This window comes from Cynara cardunculus, unplaced genomic scaffold (genome assembly GCF_001531365.2).
Source record: "Cynara cardunculus var. scolymus isolate 2C unplaced genomic scaffold, CcrdV1 Un_Scaffold_196, whole genome shotgun sequence".
Lineage (NCBI taxonomy): Eukaryota > Viridiplantae > Streptophyta > Magnoliopsida > Asterales > Asteraceae > Cynara > Cynara cardunculus.
In genome coordinates this window covers 296,471-312,011 of record NW_020200567.1, presented here as the reverse complement: position 1 = coordinate 312,011, position 15,541 = coordinate 296,471, and the positions used below count along the sequence as shown (strand labels likewise).

The 15,541-nt window shown below is 33.3% G+C and overlaps 1 protein-coding gene across 1 annotated transcript; it reads right to left on the bottom strand.

Moving 5' to 3' along the window:
* Positions 1–4,616: 4,616 nt before the first annotated feature.
* LOC112501513 (mRNA-decapping enzyme-like protein) lies at positions 4,617–14,187 on the bottom strand. The gene is made up of 8 exons (XM_025105159.1): positions 13,919–14,187; positions 11,003–11,043; positions 10,733–10,782; positions 9,759–9,903; positions 8,841–8,891; positions 7,256–7,379; positions 5,775–6,248; positions 4,617–4,965 (listed from the first exon to the last, which is right to left on the bottom strand). Exons 1-8 carry the CDS (start codon positions 14,075–14,077, stop codon positions 4,909–4,911), a joined length of 1,101 nt encoding a protein of 366 aa, XP_024960927.1. The 5' UTR covers positions 14,078–14,187; the 3' UTR covers positions 4,617–4,908.
* Between the last annotated feature and the right edge of the window lie 1,354 nt (positions 14,188–15,541).

The window sequence follows — 15,541 nt, the reverse complement described above, 5'->3', positions numbered from 1 at the left end:
TGTATGTATATATGTATGTATGTATGTATATATATATGTATGTATGTATATTGAGAGAGAGGGAACGTGTATGCACATGCAAATTACTTGTATGCAGGTACACATATCTTATAGATGAACGGTTATTAGGGGTATTAATCAGTTTTTCATTTTTTTTTTATAGTTTTCTCTATACTTGGCCCTATGTATATAACAATAAAATCTACATAAGAGGATGTTTTGTACGGTTTATACAAATGGCTTGGTTTGCATTTGATCCCTCTCCTATATTAATGAAATTTATTTATGAAATTGTTTCATATAATTATTTTCTTGATGAAATTATTTCATATATGTTTTGCTTCTATGTAAAAATGAAACAATTTCATTATTTTTTTTTATTTTCATGGATTTTTTTTAAATCAATATAATGAAGATAATTAAAATATATAGGTCATGTCTATGTACATTTCACCTTCTAGACTGGCATATTCTACTTTCGAACGAATTTCAGCTATGACCAATGACCCCCTAGCTGAATAGGCGTAAGAAAGCTACCTGAAAAAGGCAATAATGTTTATAATTAATGTCTTACACAATAAAAATGATTAATCAACCCAAAAAAAAGTGTAAAAATAATAAAATTATTATTGTTTGAATGAAGTTCATATAGTTTGTGCAAATGACTATAGAGAGAGGGGAGGGAGCGAGGGAGGGGGGGTTACTTTGCAAACCTCTTATTTCATGTAAACAATAATTCCATGTTTTTTTTCTTTATTTTTAATGAATAAGAGTTTGAATATCAGTTTACTTTGTAATTAATAATCTTGGTAATGTTTTAATTTTTTTTTCAAGTCACAAGTAGTTACTGATTTATTAATAATATAGTTATGATATTTTCCAGATTTTGAGTATATTGTTTTGTTTTTATTCGTAAAACAAATGTCATTAATAAAACCATGTTATACAGTTTTCAAAATGTTTCAAAAATGAAACTAATTTCATTTTGGTTAGGGTCCATGAAACTACTTTCATTATTGACCGAACCATATTTGATTTTATTAATAAAACCTTTCATCTTGGTTTACAGTTTTCATTAATAAAACCATGTTATATAGTTTTCAAAATGTTTCAAAAATAAAATAATAATATTCAGGTCTTGAAATGTTTCATTGACTGAACTATTATTGATGAAACCAATTTCACTAATGAAATCGTATTATTCATTTTGCAAATTTTTTCATTCATAAAACCGATCTCACTAATGAAATGTTTGTCAAATCCAATAATGTTTGATCAAATAAAAATGAATCTGAGGATAATTCTTTTTTGAATATTGAACATGAACTCAATTTCACGAATGAAGTCATTTTATTTAGTTTCCAAAGCGTTTTCACTGATTAAATAAAATTATAAAATAAAATTATTTGAAAACGGGAAATGATCAAACAATATGGCTGGAAGTTAAAAATGGTTTGCCAATTTTGCCCTTTCTTGATTAAATATCAAACCTTTTATTTTAATTTATTTTACTTTTCTAATACAACACATTTTAATCATGATATTGATCAAGTAAATGAATGGATGAGATTGGTTTGTAAGGTTTGCACAAAAGGGGTGGTTTGCATTTGATCGCTACTCTCTCTCTCTCTCTCTCTCTATATATATATATATATATATATATATATATATAAAGACTTGAGATCATGTGAGACCAAAGGTTTTTCGTGAGACCCGTAAGACCAATTCTCAACCCTTGGATTAGATCTACAATCTCAACATTCATAATCACAAAATTGCCATGAGAGTTCTCAATAATCACAAAATTGCCACTATGCAACTTTAGACCATTAGATCATTAGCTTATAAAGTTGATTAATGAACATAAATTGGTCTCACGGGTCTCACGAAAAACCTTTGGTCTCACGTGAACCCAACCCTATATATATATATATATATATATATATATATATATATAAAGAGAGAGAGAGTAGAGAAAGGTTCAAACGGAAACACCTACATTTTATGAAAACATGAGAACACTCTTATCACATATGAGGGGATCTGCTGGCACATACGACATGTCCTATAACCTAGGTCGTGCCAAATATCGTCCATGTCTCTAATTTAATATCACATATAATATATTATAGTATTACATCAATAACACTCATATGATATATAATAATACACATGATAAGAATTCAAAATGTAACATATAAATAATTTTTCTTATTATAGTTTTTATTTTCTTTTTACACATCAACCAACAATACACAATACTTGCATTTTTCACATGTTTCGCACCACACATTATACACATGTTTCACACCACATCATGCACCATACCAACCCCAACTATGATGCAACCACGATATTTGTTAAACCCACGTAACTTTATTTTTAATAAATTTTAAGATTGTTTATTGGTATACTTTTTGTTTTTTAAAAGCAATGTTTAGTTTGATTAACTGAATTATTAAATGTAGCAGTTGTTTCGACAAACATTTTGATATCTTAAAAACAAGGACGTCAATGCTTTCTTTTTCATTTCAAATTAGTTCAGTAAATTGACACATGATTATCTTGAAAAAATAAAAGTGTAACATCCCAATTTTTGGATTTAAGGGTCTGTTTGGTTGGTTTTTTATTAAGTTTTATATGAATAAAGTTGTTTGTGTAGATCAATCCGTCTATATAATTGAGAAAGTTTTTTCATAGATGATATGAGTGTATTTTTTAATTGGGAGAAATGTGTTTGGAAAAAGTTTGGCTTTCTGCATAAAACTTCCTCTGAAAATTTTACAGAATAAGTCATTTTCTATATCATTAAGCTACTACCAAACAGTCATATATAACTGACCAAACAAGCTGTGAGTCTCGTTAAACTGTTAACGAATAGTCCCCAAGTTGTAAAGTAAGTATCAATGGAGGACCAAGGTTGTCAAATTAGTAGTTCAAGGGCTAAAGCAGCAAAAACAGAGAAGTTATGGACTGAATTGGATTTTTGATCAATTTAAATAAAAGAGACGACACTTTACGAAATTTAGAAGCAAAACTTCACAATTTGGAAAGTTTCTGGTAAAAATTTGGCAAAAGAATTCATCAATTCTAGGCATTGATTTCAATGTTTTAAGTTCGTTTAAAGCTTTAATCAATAAACAGAAAAAAAAAAAAAAACTGATTACGAAAATCGAACTGATGACTATCGTATTTGTCTAACCTCGTGTCTGAAAATTGAGTACAAGTGAAGTTCAATATCGTGTCTCTAAGAGTCAAGGCTAGAGGTGAACATGGTACCTTACCACGTTTTTTTTTCCCATATATTTTGTACCAATCAATTATAATCGGTGCGTAAAATTTTACACCAAATATCAGCCAACTGTACTTGATACCAACCTTTTTTAGTTGATACATGTTGGTACAACATCGTACAAGTTAAAGTTACAAATTTATCTATATTGACATTTTTAACAACTAGATCTAAATGCACAAAAATCATCGAGCGTTCAAATGATATGTTGATATGTGTTGTACACCTATACAAATATTCAAATTAACTTTTATATAATACAAACACTCACTAACAGTCCAATGCAAATGCAAGCAGACCTCAAGGAGCGAAGATGGATCATGGAGATGTGCGCGAGTTACTAAGATTGTCAACGTTAGGAGAATGAATTCGAGTTTTGCATACCCATCCTTGCTATAATTTAATAAAACTAAAAATAAGATGGTTGAAAAAAACTCAAAATACATTCTATTATTGATTAAACTTTAATAAATGAATAATTAAAAAACTAAGTGGGTACAGTACAATATTACCGTGATACATGTCTTCTAATATCATGTATACCAACCATGTTTAGATAGTTGGTACGGTACTATCAACCGACTAAATTGGTACAAAAATTGGTTGATTTGTCTTGGTACAAAATCCAACCCTACTCAAGCATTAAACTGCTAAGAATTGAAGCTTCCATGTTTGAAACGTAAATCAATGAAAGAGGGCTCAATTTAGTAGCATAATTATCGTTTAAATGTCAACTATACTTCTATCGATCAATTTTGCGAAAGCCAACAGTCGAACCCAACAAGTGAAGAAGAAAATGTTGGTATTGTTTCTAAGCAAAAAGAATGAGTAAAGTTAAGGTTGTTACCAAAACCGGCTCGAACAGTTGCCAGTAGCGAACCATGGATATTTGTGGATTGTAGACAAGCTTGAAGCGAGCTTTAACAAAGTTCACGTTCAAGTTCACATGGACAAAGCGAGGTGCAAGGTGGGAAGCTCGTTTGTGAGTTTACCCAAGTATAAAGAATATCGACAATGAGTTAAACCTCGCATGGAGGTCGTATCCAGTGGCGACGCTAGATGAGGGCAAGGTCGAACATAACTCACACCGGTCAACACAAGGTTACTTACAGTTCGCTCCCAAAGCATAAAGCAGTGTTTAGTAGCAAGTGTGGGAACTTACATTATATAGGTGCTTGCCTCATTAACATATTAGTTTCAGTTCCGTTTCAAACCAAACCACCATTCTCCACCCGGGCATAGGGTTTGAAAGTGGGATGCATGCAAACCTGAGCTCTAAAACGTAAAACAACTGTTTCGGTGCATTTAAACTATAACAACCAAATAGAAAATGTTGTAAACCCCATTCCAACAAATGGAATTTGTACAGAAACAACATGTCTCTTTTCAAACCTATTTAAAAGAAAACTACAATGAAATATATATCATTCACAAGACTACCAAAAAACAAAGCAAACTAAATAATACATAAACTCTACACACAGAATATGAGTTTAGAGTATGGAAGCAAAGTTTGATTATAACAATTTCCTATTTCTATCTAATAATCAATCAAGATCCATATCGAGTAGTCGATAGCAACAAGACGTATATGCAAAAGTGACCTTACAATCGCTTCATTGTTGCTGTACTTTCAATAAGGCTTGGTGAAACATGTCGATGAATTGATTATCCTGGACGTTATCATTTACAACCAGTTTTAGAATCGCATGTGATCTTTGAGAATGCAAGATATATCTATCGACTTGTTTATGTCTAGATACCTATTAAAGGAGTTTCAAGTCTCGTTTTTGAGATATACACAAAACAAGCGTGTCAATTTCGACTATTCCAAAGTAAATTCCGTGAACCCAAGGCTGTAATAACGTCAAATTATTACTCTTGGAAAGTGTTCCTGACACGATCCAAGTTTCTATTTTCAGGTGTCATTTGAATACATCATTGATATCACGGAACCCTAGATTCTACCAGTTTATAGTAGAGATGGCCAGAAACCAATTCGATACTAGTCCTGACCAAAAACACCAGCCCGTTTTTCATGTACAAAGCCCGATCCCTAGACCCGGTCACTGTCCCGAACCGGGCCCAAATTGGTCCCATATAAAAAAAAACATGTTTGAAGATTTTCCTTTTTTACACTTTAAATATTTTTCTAAATCTTGTAAAAATCTTGGAAAACATGATATATATATATATATATATATATATATATATAATTTATAAAAACTTACCTTTTTTAGAAAATCGGGCGTCCCGGTCCCATAACCTGTCTCGGGGCTAGGCCTTGAATTTTCCTAAGAAACATGGCCAGGCCTTGAATTTTCTTAAAAAACATAATCGGTGCCTACCGGTCCCGATCCAAAGTTGGGGCCAGGCCGGGCCCATTTAGGCCATCTCTAGTTCATAGGCAAGACAGATAAAGACGCACTTGATCATGTAAAAACAAAATTTGAGACGGTGCAAATAAAATAAATATTAGCACCTGGGCAAGGATTAGAAGCGCATCCCGAACCTTTTCCCTGCTTAACGATCCATAATTTGGAGCGGACCCGGAACCAGGGGTAAGGGATGGGGGTGGTGCAGGTGGAGGAAATGGTTGGAGTAACGGAATACCATGGTTGCGTTGTGTGTTCAGTGGAGGCTGAAGCGGAGCAACTGGCATAGATTTAGGAACGGGTTGTGGCATCAATGGAGATGAAGATGAGGAGGGTGTAAAAAAAGAAAGCGGTTTAATGAGGTTGGTGACATGGACATGGTTACTGCTGTTGACTGTGTCTGGATTGTCATGGATCGGCATTCCAGGTGTGGATGAAGAAAGTGACGGGATTTGCAGTGCTGTTCCATTAAGCGCAGGAGAAGATGCAACACGAGAGTGTAAAGGAACTGCTGTCAAGCTATGGTAAGACTGCATGGAATTAACCGAATTGGAAGCATGATGTCCCAAATTCATAGCATTCTGCAGTGAAAGAATTTAGTTTGCAGAATCAGAACGAAATAGAAGTACAATCATGAAAGACACTAAGAAGAAATCCATAATGCCTACATAGAGAAAGAGCACAAACAAACATATTTAAGGTGCGTTTGGTATCCGGACAAGATAGGACAAAACAACTGTTTAGCGCTTGGTAAAGACAGAACTAGACAAGACAGATAAAATGACCAATTTACCCCTAATGAGTTGTTTATATATTTTATATATTTTGATTAATTTATGTAATCTATTAAATTATAATAAAATAAATATTTTTCATAACAAAATATATCATTGGAATGTTTTCGCCAAGATGATCAAAATGACACTAAAAAATAAAAAGTTTATGTAGCTTCCAAATTTTATTTTATACTTATTTTTTATTATTAATATTTAATAAATTACATAGATTAATCAACATATAGAAACCGTATAAAAATAACATTTTGAGGACAGTAAAAAAAAGTTTAAAGAGCATAAAAGAGGGAGGCGTATTTGATGTTCTAGAAGAAAAATATGTTTTATTTTGAAGTTATATCGGTAAAATATAGGTTTGTTCTTGTTTGTTCCTGTTCTTCTCTGTTCCACATAAAAGCCCTTCCAAATGTGGAACAATGATCTTGTTCACTTTTGTCTTGTCCAACTTACCAAATGCACCCTTAAGGATCTCATCTCATTTGGGTTTCACTTAACAATCTGCTCCCACCCAAAATAAGTTTCCATATTTCTAGTTTGTACCAAAATAAGTATCCACTTTCAAAATTACCTACTTTCTAATTTTACCCGTAATTAGAAGTTGGAGGAATTCATTACACCCTCTATTATCAAGGGTAAAATTGTCATTTAGTTAATTAAAAAGTGTAATAATTACACATTTGATTGTGGGCATTTTATTTTGGGATGAAGGAAGTATAAAACAAACTTGAACATGTGTTTGATGAAATGCAGAAAGCAGAAGACAGAAATTCAGATGAGCATCAAAGAATACATACACCAAAGAAGTTTGCAAATGAAGAATCCTCAGGGACATCTGTAGAACTCGAAGTAGTAAATGGTGGTTCCAGTGGCCCCTCAATTACAGCAGAAGTAGGTACAGCTTCAAGTTCTTCAAACTCACTACACAGCAAAACTTGAATCAAAGTTATTGTAAAAAATACTGTATAATGAACTTGAAAACAGATGATAGATATGAAATACGATTAGAAATATTAACTCAACAACCAAATAGACTGCATGTGATATCTTCGGTTGACAATCTTACCATCATAACTCAAATACTCCTCTTTCCCATACAATAACTGGTAGCAAGTGCTACTTTGCAGAAAAGTATCCTTTTCTGCTTCTTGAAAACCATAAAATAAATGAAGTGGAAGGCCTCACTTGCCAGGCTACCCACCTTGAACTTAAATTTTAAATTTGGTACAGTGGTACCGAGTTATCGGTTGAAAAGATGCTTGATGGAAAAAAGCAGCAGACACAGTGAAAAACAAGTGCTTCTATATACTCTATGCCTCCAAATGCTAGATTTTATGTGCTCGCTTATGGGTGAACAAAAAACAGACTCGAAGGAGTTCAAAAAAATCAAGTTTACCAAGTGACATCAGTCTTCTCACTTTATGGCATCCTGTTAATCTCTTTTATAGTAGTCAAGAAAGTATATCCAGTTATCCAAAAGTCTTGGCATCATTACCTTGCCACTTCACATGCATTCTAAACCAGATCAAACAAACCTAGCAAATCCGACATTGAGTATGTTTCTTGCATGGGTAAGATGTACGCCGAGCTTACCTCTACGGAGTAGAGAGGTTGTTTACGTGAAGACCCCCCCCCCCCGCCCCGGGTTTGCAAGAAAAAAGTGAATGCAGAAAACAAGAAGAAAAATAAGATTACAGCAAGAACGGCTTAGGGACAAAGAGTGTTAAAACAGAAGAATAGGAAAGTGAGCCCTAAAACCCCCTTTTAACATCTTCAGAGCGTTAGTAACTGGAAGAAAAATAATCTTCGACAGAAAAGAGTGTTGACAAACATGACTTATCTTGCAGTGATGCCCAAATGTAAATCATCACATCTACCTAATGGAACATCTTTCGATTGACCAAAACAGGAAGGAAACCTTCTACACAGCATAAGATGCATATGCTTATTATTTCAATTATTGGAAGGGTAAAAATAGCATCATCATCGTTGTGTGCTTATATGTATTACAAGTTCCCACATCTATCCAACCCCACCCTAAGGAGTTGACGGACTTATTTAATATAGAGGCTTAGAGTGGCTTTTAGCTTCCCTCTTCCAATCTTTCTGTGAATAATTCTGAGCTTCTAGATCCATCAATGTGAATCATCATATTTTGAAACATGGGAGAAGACTATTCTTCACTTCTAAAGCACAAGAATAATTTACACTTTACAAAAGATCACCACAGCTAGTCTTCTAGTGAAAATATTTAAGAATTCTTGACTTCAACCCAAAGAAAGATGTGCTTTTAGCATCCATGTAAGCAAGATTAATTTGACTATCATGAACATTGACACACAGGATAATGATCTGTAGATGCTATAAGATAGTACTAGCTACCTTTTGTTCACTTTTGGCTTGGGAGGGACTTTTGAATATGCACCGAGTATCCTGGACAAAACATTGAACAGTGAAAGAATTAAGTTATGTTAGACGACTTTAACTCTTTAAGAATATACACAATTATGAGGTTTTCAACAGATCCCATAACAAGATAGCAAAATGTCAAAAAAATTCCAATCAAATTGCAAGACTTGCTTCCTGAATGTAGAGAGCTTAAAAATCAAGTAGCAATAATTTATACTTTTAATAAAATAAATGATAAATTTGCCATAAAAATTGCATGTTTCATATTTCAAAAATACTGTTCACAACTTCAAGCATCAATGAAGTTTGATAGCTCTATTCCAACTCATAAATATTTCATATTTTAAGTTTAATAAGCAACATAATTATAAGGTCTTAAAGCTTACGACACTACAATATTAAAGAGAAAAGAGACTTTCAACTATCCAGTTTTTGGTAGAAATTATCGGTTAATATCCATCTTAATGAATCTCAAATAAATGGGTTAGACGATAAAAATCTTATTCAAATTAAAAGTTCTAATACTGTTTGAAATAATTGAATCGTCAGACATAAAACATAGAAGAGTGCAAGCTTAGCTTAGCTGTTCCATGTTGATATATGTTGTCAAGAAAGAAAACCCGATAACCCAATAAAAAAGAAAAAATTCAATACCCAAGACCCCAAAAGAAGAGTTCTTGAAAACTGTAGAGGCAAGTGAATGCATATATAGCATGTAAGTGCAGAAAGTCTCAGAATCCCTAACAAAACCAGATGGCTTAGTGACTTCAAATTTAAATGACTAGTTGAAGGTATCATCATAATCAACTTAAGCAACATGCATCATGTACCTATCTATCAAAATATGAAAAAATACAGTATATTGAGGAAAAAAAGAAGGAAGAGCAATACCTAGTGAACAGATTTGCAACATCTTCACACTCACGTGGATTATAGAACCAAATACCATTGACCTCTTGAGCAGCATTTCGATACAGTAGATATGGAACTTGAAGTTCATACTCAAAATCCCCTAAAAGATCTTCAACAAGATTTTCTGTTGATAGTATTAAATATGTCAAATAAAATTAAATAACATACTCATCTAAAACTAGGACACTGACACATAGGCCAGAGTTTATTTGTTCCACTCCACCAAGCTTTTAGCGAACATGACTGGTCCTCCAGTAGAATAGTCAATTGCTAGATCATTGACAGCAAGTAAGGTTTTTAAGCTAAAATTTTAATATAGAATAAGACCATCATAAAATTCACCAGAGTCTAGTTGATACGGATAATATATCGGAAAAATCAACCTATAGTAAAGTGAAGTGGGATTCAGAATTGAAAAATATCACTTGCATCTATATTGTCCCAGGTGATGTATCAAGTGGTTGATGGTTCAATTACATCATCCGGGACAACAGTGATGATTTGTTAAGTGATATTTTTCAATACTGAATCCCACTTCACTTTCTTGTACGTTGATTTCCGATGGAATATTATCCGTATCAACCAGATTCTGGTGAATTTTAAAACTTCCGTTTAAAAACCTTCTCTGCTGTCAAGTGTCAATGATCTAACAATTGGCTATTCTACTGGAGGATTATCAACTCTTCACATCAAAATTCTCCACGGCTTTTCTAAACATATGCAATAGCTACAGCCTACAGCATACCAGAGTTACATTTTTGTGTGATTAAATATGAAGCTAGTTAATTTTAGGACGATTATTCTCAGATAAAAGACTTGCGTCTCCAAGGAACAAAGTTAATGAGCTTTCATGGCTAAAAGAACCACATAATTATCTACTTAAGGGATCATATATTAATGCCATCCAATGAAATAAATGAACCAAAATGTAAGGAAAGTGGACGGAAGCTTGCCTGTATTTCGCCGATTCATTACAATAAACTGAAACCTTGGCTGGGTGTTCCTGCAAATAAATCAAAACAAGAATGTATATTTGTGTTTAACATATATGTGAGCATGTGTGCCTGTTTGGTCATTTTCCACTCTCCATATAAAGTCAAGTGGTCTAAAACTTCTTTTCGTTTTCAAGGAACAAATATGATCATCAAACAGCGGTATACTGACTCATTGACTTGTAAGCATAGTCTCTTATAAACAGGGACATTATTCAAATAGACTACCACCTCTTAACGACAAAGAGAGACCCTTCAACGTCCTTGCGACTCTGAAAAGGAAGCAAACAGCCAATAAGGAACGAACTCAGAGAAACACTAAAATTAAGAACCCTGTTACCCTACCTGCCTACCCTGTGGCAGTGGCAAAATATCTTGTTAGCATTATTTAAGTTCAGGTTTACATTTACGATCCATGTATACAGTGTCTCTCTACATATAACTTCTTCACCTTCAGTAACTTGAGGTAATATTATGATTTATGGGGATAAGAAGTGACATAATACAAGAGCATAAGACATAGATTCATGTCACCGCTAATACCAAAATTGAACATAACAGTAACACCCACACATTCGGATATATACAAATGTTTGTTTACAAATCCCCAGATGTAATATTTAACTCTTATATGTACATTTGTTGTAAAATAACACCAAGCTGATGTACCCTTTCTCTTGGTTGCCTGCCAGCACTACAAACCTTTTATTTTAAACATGTTATTCACATGAAATGGTTTGGGATAAGCATGTACAAACAAAGACCTAAACTCTATATAAATTAGCTTCATCATGAGCAACATACATTTTCAAACATTGTACATGTAAAGGTTAGAAATAGCATATTTAATGAAATCATTGTGCATACATAGTCCAAAATAGTGATATGCAAGCTTCTTTGAGAAGCATCAATACTTGAGTTAGAGTTCCATGTCTGCACAGAATGCAAATTGATGCTGGTGCAACTCGATATGCATCAGATTCATGCCATGTTTATTAACAAATGCACATGGCTCCAGTTTGGCCCAGCTATGTAGCATATCACTGAGGTGTGAGTGAGATACAATTTGGCTTTTTATTATCAAGGATTTGATCTATCTTTCCATCCTCCGGTTTCGAGGATACTTTTGAGGCCTAAAGGAAACAAAATGTTTAAAATGTTCAACCGAGATATTTACGTATATAACTTCAAATGAGATTTTAATTAAATCCATGACCTTCTCATGAGGATAAAATCATTTTTCCTTTAGTTAGCCAACAGGTCATGGATTTAATTAAAATCCCATTTACGATTATATCCCTAAATGAGTCATCTTTGACCCAACTTGTATATTTGAGAAAAAAAGACTCGAATGTTATGATCCCTCTATCACCTCGGAATGAAGGGGTTGATCTCATAGTTCTTGGTCTGGAAAGATGAGTTGCTAGGTGCTCCATTTTCCCATTGAGGCCGAACCTAAACCTATGAACTTGATTCAGTTGCATATCATAAGGTATATGAACAACTGCTTCAGATACAGTATCAGGAGGTACCGTTTTAAAAAACATACAGTTTAACTCCCTCTATAATCAGGATTTTAACATTTATTTGATTTCTAATTCTCTCATATCCTCTCTATTTTCTTAGTCATACATGCATATCTAATTGTTCCATCAAATGTCTAATCTGCTTGTTTCTGATGTACATTTCCTCTGCAATTTTATTTTTGTTTCTTATTTTCAGTCTTCGTTAGTAATTCTAGTCATGTTGTTTTATTCTTGTAAGATATGGCAATCCTACAAGAGTTTTTCAACAAGTATTGTCGAGATTATTTTTTATGCATTCAAATACTATGCTGATTAGTTTGTATAGGTTAAAGTACTCTTACGAAATTTCTTCAGTATCTATCTTTATTCATATTATTTATATGCATGTGGCTGTTTGGTTCAATATATTTGAGAAGGCCAAACCCACCCACTCACCTGATATACAAACACATTCCTATGCTTTATAAAAGCTACTATTACCATGTTATTAATGCATCTTTGTGCGTTTGTTGATTTGATATATATTTTCGGTGGATTACTTAATCAACCTGCCTCCACCTCATCTCTCTTCCTATCAGGGTCCAAACACCCATTACACTTCAATAATGATGTGCAAACTAATCCTAACCTGCACATGTTCCTAAAAGTAACTTAAACCAAATTTATGTCTCGAAACGATCCCACCACCAACGCTATCTCTTGGAGAACTTACTACAACATTCCATTTTATGCAATGCTTTTTAACAACATACCCGTTCCTACCAACATCGTCCCTTCATTTGATTATCGCTCCTAAATACAATTCAGCATTAATCTGGATTTGGACCATTGACCATTAATCTGGATTCTGGGTCATAGGAACTATGTGTTGCTAATATAATTATAATATATAAACATATCGTTCTCGAGAGATCTGATGCAAGGCTCCTGGAGCCTAAAGATGACAGCTTCTAATTACATTAATATAATAATATTCTCCTGTCAGCTTCTGATGGGAAGAAAAGACTCTTAGGATCAATTTGTTATTTTACCTACTCAAATGGGTGGGCATGATCTTCTACTAGTTTGTTGTCTCCGCACATTTAGTGGAGTTCTTATTATCCATATAACAGGATGATCCCCAATGCTGGCTATTGAAGGATATAATACGGTACAAGAGAATTTTCTTTAAAACACCGATTGTGTGATGTCCAGAGTTAAGATGAAACGCTAGGGTGCGATGATGAAAATATCTTAGGTGATAGAGATTCGGTATTTGTAAATCCCTATTTCTCTTTTTAATGTTTCCCCCAAACTCTTCCTCATAATCTGTCCTGCATCAACTCCAACCACCCATACCACCTACAATACCACCAATACCACTTGCAATAAATGGTGTATATCTCAAATCAATTCAACCCCGCACAAACATTCAACAAAATAAAAACGAAAATATAATAACCAATATATCAATCAAAAATATAATGAACTACACTAAAAAACCTAATGACGAGATAGACTTCGTATCGCGACATAATCAACCGTACACGACCTCGTTACCATATTTCTAGTATCGTCATTTACCCAATCAATGCGTAAAAGCTAAATGAATCAAAGGCAAAAGAGAAAAAGAAATCCAAACCCATTGATTGAGGTCAACGTTGAATTCGTAGAAGGTAACATGAGCGGCGGTGATCAAGATCTCCTCAATGTAAGGATCCATTCTCTGAAGAACAGTAAGGTTAAGGATTTTTGTACTGTTTTGATCCAGATTGGGCATCAATTTCCCATTTTGAGACATCTTATCTTTGATGAATTCGATCGAAATCAATCAAACTCTTGCAAAGAAACCCTAAACCCAGTCGAGCGAGAGAGAGAAAGGGTCCAATCTGATAAGGAAGTCGGTTATACGATTTTTGTTGGCGCTAAACAGTCATGGATCTTTTAACATTGAGTGGATTACATTTTCGATCCCTGTAGTATATTGATATGTTTATTACGGTCCCTCAAATATGTTTATTACGCTCTCGATACTTATGGTATGCGTTTTTGTACATTTTAAGTCTCTTCTTGAGGAATTTTTTGTTAACCCAATTATTTTAAGGGGCATATTGGTAATTTTACATGTTTTTTACTTTTATTGTTAAAATAAATAAACAAATTTTTTCTTTAGCTAAATGGATGTTTTTAAATACTTTCACTTATTAAGATTGTTCAAAATTTCATGATAATTCAAAAGAAATTAGTTCTATTATAATTAAAAGGGTATTAATACAATGCAGCGAGATAAATCTTCATTTTAATGTTTAGTTTTTATTATTTGTCTTTATCAATATAATATAATTTTATGTGGTTTTGAGAAAGCGGTAATGCTTTTATTTTAGAATGAAATATAAATTTAAAGATAACATAAAATTTTGAAAAAAATAAATCGGTATTAGTATCAAATTAACTATATAATAATTTTTTTTTTGATTTAATAATATTTTTTTATAAAAATAATAATTAAACATTATGTTAAAACTCATTGATTATCTTAATTATATTTTAGATTTTTTATATTTAAAATAGATGTTTATCCTATATTTGATTATATTTATCAGTATTTAATTACACGAACTTAAAAATGAAGTTTTAATAAGTTGTACTCACGTAAAATTACTTGTAACCTTGAATTTTAAGTAATATGCATCAATAAACAATATTTCATGCATAAAAAATGGTTTTTAAGAGTTTTTGTCAAATGCTTAATAATATAGTATAGATTACATTTATATCTAGTTTTGGTTTGCATATTTGGAATGGATATGGAATTATAGTGTCGAATCTTATTAGTAAATGCTTATCGGGTAAGTTTTTGGGCAAATAAGCTCCAAAAGAATCAATGGACGTTCGAACATTTGCTGAAGATAAATGTTCCAAAGTCCATATATTGAACAAAAATGTAACAAAGTTGACGTGAAACTCCAACATACCCTGGACCAGAGTGTCGAGAGAAGGCTATACGAATGAGATTGCATGTTGGAGTATCGAGTCCCTAGTCAGGCCCGGCCCTAGTAGTGGGTGGTCCGGGCGACGAGGCGGAACGGGAGATACGCTACCCGGCCCCAACCCCGGTTTGAGTCTACTGGGGATCCCAGCCCCAGGTCTCGGGACCCGTTTTAGCGGGAATCTCTGTCCACGTTCGGGTCGGATGAGCCGGGTTTCCCACTGGATTAGGCAAATCACCATCCCTAAAGTCGTACATCAAACTCGAAAAACATTT